The sequence below is a fragment of the Bradysia coprophila genome (assembly GCF_014529535.1).
Source record: "Bradysia coprophila strain Holo2 chromosome X unlocalized genomic scaffold, BU_Bcop_v1 contig_163, whole genome shotgun sequence".
Classification (NCBI taxonomy): domain Eukaryota; kingdom Metazoa; phylum Arthropoda; class Insecta; order Diptera; family Sciaridae; genus Bradysia; species Bradysia coprophila.
The window spans coordinates 2,689-7,948 of record NW_023503300.1 but is presented as its reverse complement, the minus strand read 5'-3'; the positions used below and the strand labels follow the sequence as shown (position 1 = coordinate 7,948).

The window sequence follows — 5,260 nt, the reverse complement described above, 5'->3', positions numbered from 1 at the left end:
CCAACTGCCAAATTGCATTTTAATACCCATTTTTAATCTCAACAAAAAAAGCTTCTTCTCATATCAGACCTTTAAATAAAATCTCATTCTAATAACAAAACCATTATCTGAGGTTTCTTATATAAAAGTAGGTTATTATAACAGATTAACATTTTGATTTGATTAAAATGTGATTGTCCTTTCAGCACAGCAACAATACAAACGTGAAAAGTTAGGTATCGGAAGATTAAAATTTAATTTATCTGTAGATTACAGTGAACGACATCTCAAATGTCTCACTGTCAAATTTTTCTGAGAATTTTATTGTGTCATTGCAAATTCATAATGACATTCTCTGAAAAAGATGACAGTGAGACATTTGAGATGTCGAGAATTTTATTGTCATTGCAAATTCACTATGACATTCTCTGAAAAAGATGACAGTGAGACATTTGAGGTGTCGTTCACTGTACTTATTAGGGGATAACTTCAAGAACCTGAGATTAAATTTAGTAATCGGTCGCGTTCTGTTATTTTCAAAAAGATTTCTACCTCAAAAATTTTATCTGTGTAACTTAACGAAGTACAGACTGTACTGTACAGTTCACCAGGGAAACGACAAATTTGCAATTTAATCTGATCCAAATTGATGATTTAAAGTGGTAGGTAATGGATATAGGACATACAAACAAACAGACAACAATTTTGTTGATCCGAGGCGAAGCCGAGGTCAACAAACACACGAAAACGAGACTTTTCATTTTTATTCCGAGTTATGTAATGGATTTTACATGCTGAGGGCTTCGAAAAACGTGCTTGAAACATGAAAAGTACGATTTTCGACGCATGTAGCATGTAAAAAATCATACCAAATCCGTTTTGATCTCAATTGACATCCATTTTCTTACCTTAGCTTTCATGCATCAGCTGGTTTGGTTACATATTTCTACACATTCTCAGTCATATACATGATAATGTTGTTATAAGGGAGATTAAGATTTTCACCTATAATAATAAATTTACGTAAAACTTGTGATTTATAAGCGCACTCCCTCCCCACACATTTTGTATGCAGAAGTTACTCAACATTCCGAGTTTTCCGTCAGCGTATAACTATGACTGAATAACGGAATCTCCCTAATAATCATACGCACTCGTGTTTCAGCTGAAAACGGTTGCTTTTTGTGTGATCTAAGCTCTCCGTGTGCCAGCTATGATGCATATATGAGTACATAGGTAGGCTTGCAGCAAAGTCTCGTTTAAGCTATTTAAACAGTTGGCCTGACGGTTCATTGAATGCTATAAATAATCATGCGTCGAAAAGAAACCAGAAATAAAAATCGTCAACGAACATTTTGCATTTAAGCAAAAATCGTATAAAAGATTGGAAGCAATTGGGAATCGTTTCAAAATTAATTATTGACTCGTGTCACTGTTTCATATTTTTGTAGTGAGCTGTAATTGTTGGATGTTCGATTGTACTTAATTCGAGTGTTTATAACATATTTGAAAGAAATGAAAGAACTGGTTGCCGTTGGGGCTATAGTTCTATCCTATGTACTATTTCCACTTGTCAGCGGTCAAAAGTAAGTCTTAAGAGCGGTCACCCCTTGGCAAATTTCTAGCCTACATTTGTGCGCAAAAATATTCGTTTTTTGATGATTTCTTTGAGAACTTTTTTTGAATAAGTAAAACCATTAAAGCATGCAAAAATGTGTTACTTTTAAAGGAAAAGTTGGTTTGTGGGTGATAAGTTATACCACTTGGAGAAACCTTTGCAAAATGTGTAAATTACACATTTTGCAATGGTTTCTCCAAGTGGGTAAAGTTATGACTTACAAACCAATTTTTTCTTTAAAAGTAACACATTTTTGCATGCTTTAATGGTTTTACTTATTCAAAAAAAGGTTTTCGTTCAGAGAAATCATCAAAAAACGAATATTTTTGCGCACAAATGTAGGCTAGAAATTTGCCAAGGGGTGAGCGCTCTTAATGATTGGCAACTTTCTACAAACGCAAGTAAAATTTCTCGTATTCCGTTAATAGCTGTCAATTAGCACAGGATGCTCTTATGGCAAGCCAAAGAAAGGGACAAGCAGAATCATTGAACCAGAACGATCTATTTCCTGAGCTTTACAATTCATTCGTTACGGCAAATGATGTATACAATTGAACTTTTGAACATCAGAAATTTTCAAATTTCAATTTTTCAGCCAGCAATTGGGTCGTCATTGGAAGTAATTCACCCACAATTGTATTGGAATGCGTTTCAAAAGGCTACAATAGTTTTGCGTGCTGTTGAATTTATAAATCAGAATGTGTCTACTGGCACAAAATGTGAAGATCTACGACCGTACACTAACTGTTTCCAGTCATCAGAAATCTGCTATGATTTGGACGATTCACAGTGTGATACGAGTGCGCTATATCGGGAACCGGGTGGAAAATGCAATAATTTGAAGAATTCAAAGCTTGGAACTAAATATGCAGCCTATGGTCGGCTAATACCATCAACTTATTATGACTGTATGTATGACTTGAAAATTTGTATAACCTTTTACGTAGGAATAGTCGGCGCTACAATAGTGTACAGACATAAAAATACAAAAATCGGCTACTTTACCACCTTATTGCGTTCCCAGGGTCTATTATTGGGAAACTCATTTAAAGAATTTGCTGAAATTTGTTTACTGAAATTTACCACAAATTTATCAAATTTACCTTTGTTAAGTTTCAGGAAATTCGGTAAATGAGTTTACCAATAACAGGCGCTGCGCTGCCTAACATCGATCGGAGGGGATATATCAAAAGTAATTTGAGATTATTTCTGAGATGAAGAGTTTTACTCTTCTCAATATTTTACAAGACCTGGACCACTAAGAAGATAGAGGAAACGAGAAAGTTCTGAAACACAAAATGTCGTTTCCATAGCCCTCGCGCTCAACGCCTCACTTATTATATTGCGATGGCTTAGATGATAAGATCGGAGAGACACACTGAAGTCTTTATAAAAACCATTAAACAGGTGTGCATAAGGAACGTAGAACGTACATGCGTAACGAGGAATTGCCATCACCACGACATATCGGAAATATTTTAACTGAACTTGGTTACGCAGCATTATGGCCTCCTGTACAATCTGTGTTGAACATATTTGCCGGCTTCTTTGCGCAAATCATCACGCATGACGTTGGATCTAAGGTCAACGTACAACGAAAGAGTAAGATCAGAAATTCACACCAACGACATTCTCAAATGACAATTATCTCGCAGACGCAGTAGGTCCGGGAATTGATTGCTGTGCAAGTGGTCGAAGAGTGTCTGACGATATCCTTCATTCGGCATGCCAGCCGATGGATGTTCCAGGCGACGATAACTTTTACTCAGAGTTTAATCAAAGATGCTTGAATTTTGTCAGTTCGCAAGTAATATTTTCGAACGAAAATTGTAAGATTGGGCCAGCAGAACAGGTAATTTCCACAGCCGCACTAACAAGTCTTCTTGAGTGTGATGGAGTCCCTGGCTACTAGTCTTTTTATGCGATTCGATATCCAACTCTTGAATGCTTTCCAAATTCTACCAAAACTCATTAATAGTGTGTCTTCGACATTATTCGAAACTTACAGACCAATTCAGTATCTTCGTTCCTGGATCTTACAATTGTCTACGGTGACGACAAAGCAACCGAAAATCGACTTAGAAGCCGAAAAGATGGTCAGATTCTTACTAACGCAAAAAATGTGTTACCAGAACGTTCACCGTGTTCTCAATCACCATGCTACTTTTTGGGTAAGCCACTAGATTCCATCGTTGTCTTGAAACCTCAAACTCAATTTTTGTCAGGTGACGGTCGGCTAATACAAACACCTATGTTAGCACAATTGCATTCACTACTTCTTCGACTACACAATCTGATAGGACCACAAATATCCTCCGATGATGAGATCGCCTATCAGGAAGCCAAAAGACTGACAATAGCACTGTACCAACACTTGATCTATAACGATTGGCTACCAATAGCTTTGGGTAATTAAACATGATCATGACGACGACTTAATGAGCTGACGGTTAATTTTTCGTGAGCACAGGTTCGGATGAGTCAAAGGAGTATCGTTTGACGTGTGACACAACTAAAGGAAATTGTGGCAAATACAATCCGAATGTCGATCCGAGCACAACGAATTGCTTTGCACAAGGTGCTTTTCGTGTGTTTCATAAAGCCATGCCTTCAAAGATAAACTTGTATGGACGCGATCAAAAGATTAAAATGTCACACCCCTTTTCCGACATGAATTCAACGAGGATGATCGATCTGGAGGAGCGATATGACGATTTGGTTAGAGGCCAAATATTTGATCCATTATTTTTCGGCGGCTTCAGCAACGAATTGCGAAATTTATTTGCGAAAAATCCCAGTGGAATGGGAGTTGATCTGCACAGCATCGACATTAAACGTGCGCGAAACCACGGTGTACCGTCATTCGTCGACTACATACCCTATTGCACGAACAGACTCGCTCGCATCAGCAGCTGGAGCGATTTGTATCCATATTTTAATCGAGATTCATTGGAAACATTGCAAACGGTTTACGAAAGTCCAAAGGACATTGACCTTCTGGTTGGATTAATCGGCGAACGAAGAAATGACCGATATGCGATGTTTGGAAAAATTGGATCTTGCATCGTAGCCGAACAGTTCAAGCGGTACAAATTTGGCGACAGATTTTTTTACCAATGGACTGATGGCCTTTATCCATTTACTCAACGTATGAAATCAAAGTTTGGATAAGATTCATCTAAATGTTCTAACATTTTTTGCTTTCTTTTGCGTAGGTCAATTGCGAGAAATAGATCGCTTCACACCGGCTACTTTTCTATGTTTAGTTACGGATGTTGAGTCTGTGCCGCAGAATGCATTCCTGACTCCAAGTAGAACCAATCCAATGGTGAGGTGTGATTCCATACCAAAATTCAATTTTGCTTTGTTTTCCAAGCATACAACTGAATAAATACCAATGAGAATACTGAGAAGTATAATTTCGCTTCATTTCGAAACGGTAAGGACATTTAAAGAGAGACTGTTCCTTTTCGTTATTACCAATACTAGTAGTTGACAACACTAAAACACAAACTTCTCTTTCTTCGACAGAATTTTTTTGGTTTGATGCGTTGTTTTCGTTATCGTTTTGGCTAACATTTTCATTCTTAATCAATAGCCATCACCATTCGCACACTTGTGCTAATAGTCTCTCTAAGGTACTATTGGTATATACAGGCGTGT

The 5,260-nt window shown here is 37.3% G+C and overlaps 1 protein-coding gene across 1 annotated transcript; it reads left to right on the top strand.

The window, feature by feature from the left end:
- Positions 1-1,339: 1,339 nt before the first annotated feature.
- On the top strand, positions 1,340-5,003 carry LOC119068007 (peroxidase-like). The gene is made up of 9 exons (XM_037171361.1): positions 1,340-1,565; positions 2,026-2,140; positions 2,193-2,505; positions 3,005-3,199; positions 3,253-3,449; positions 3,606-3,768; positions 3,823-4,005; positions 4,068-4,745; positions 4,813-5,003. Exons 1-9 carry the CDS (start codon positions 1,495-1,497, stop codon positions 4,986-4,988), a joined length of 2,091 nt encoding a protein of 696 aa, XP_037027256.1. The 5' UTR covers positions 1,340-1,494; the 3' UTR covers positions 4,989-5,003.
- Positions 5,004-5,260: the final 257 nt, after the last annotated feature.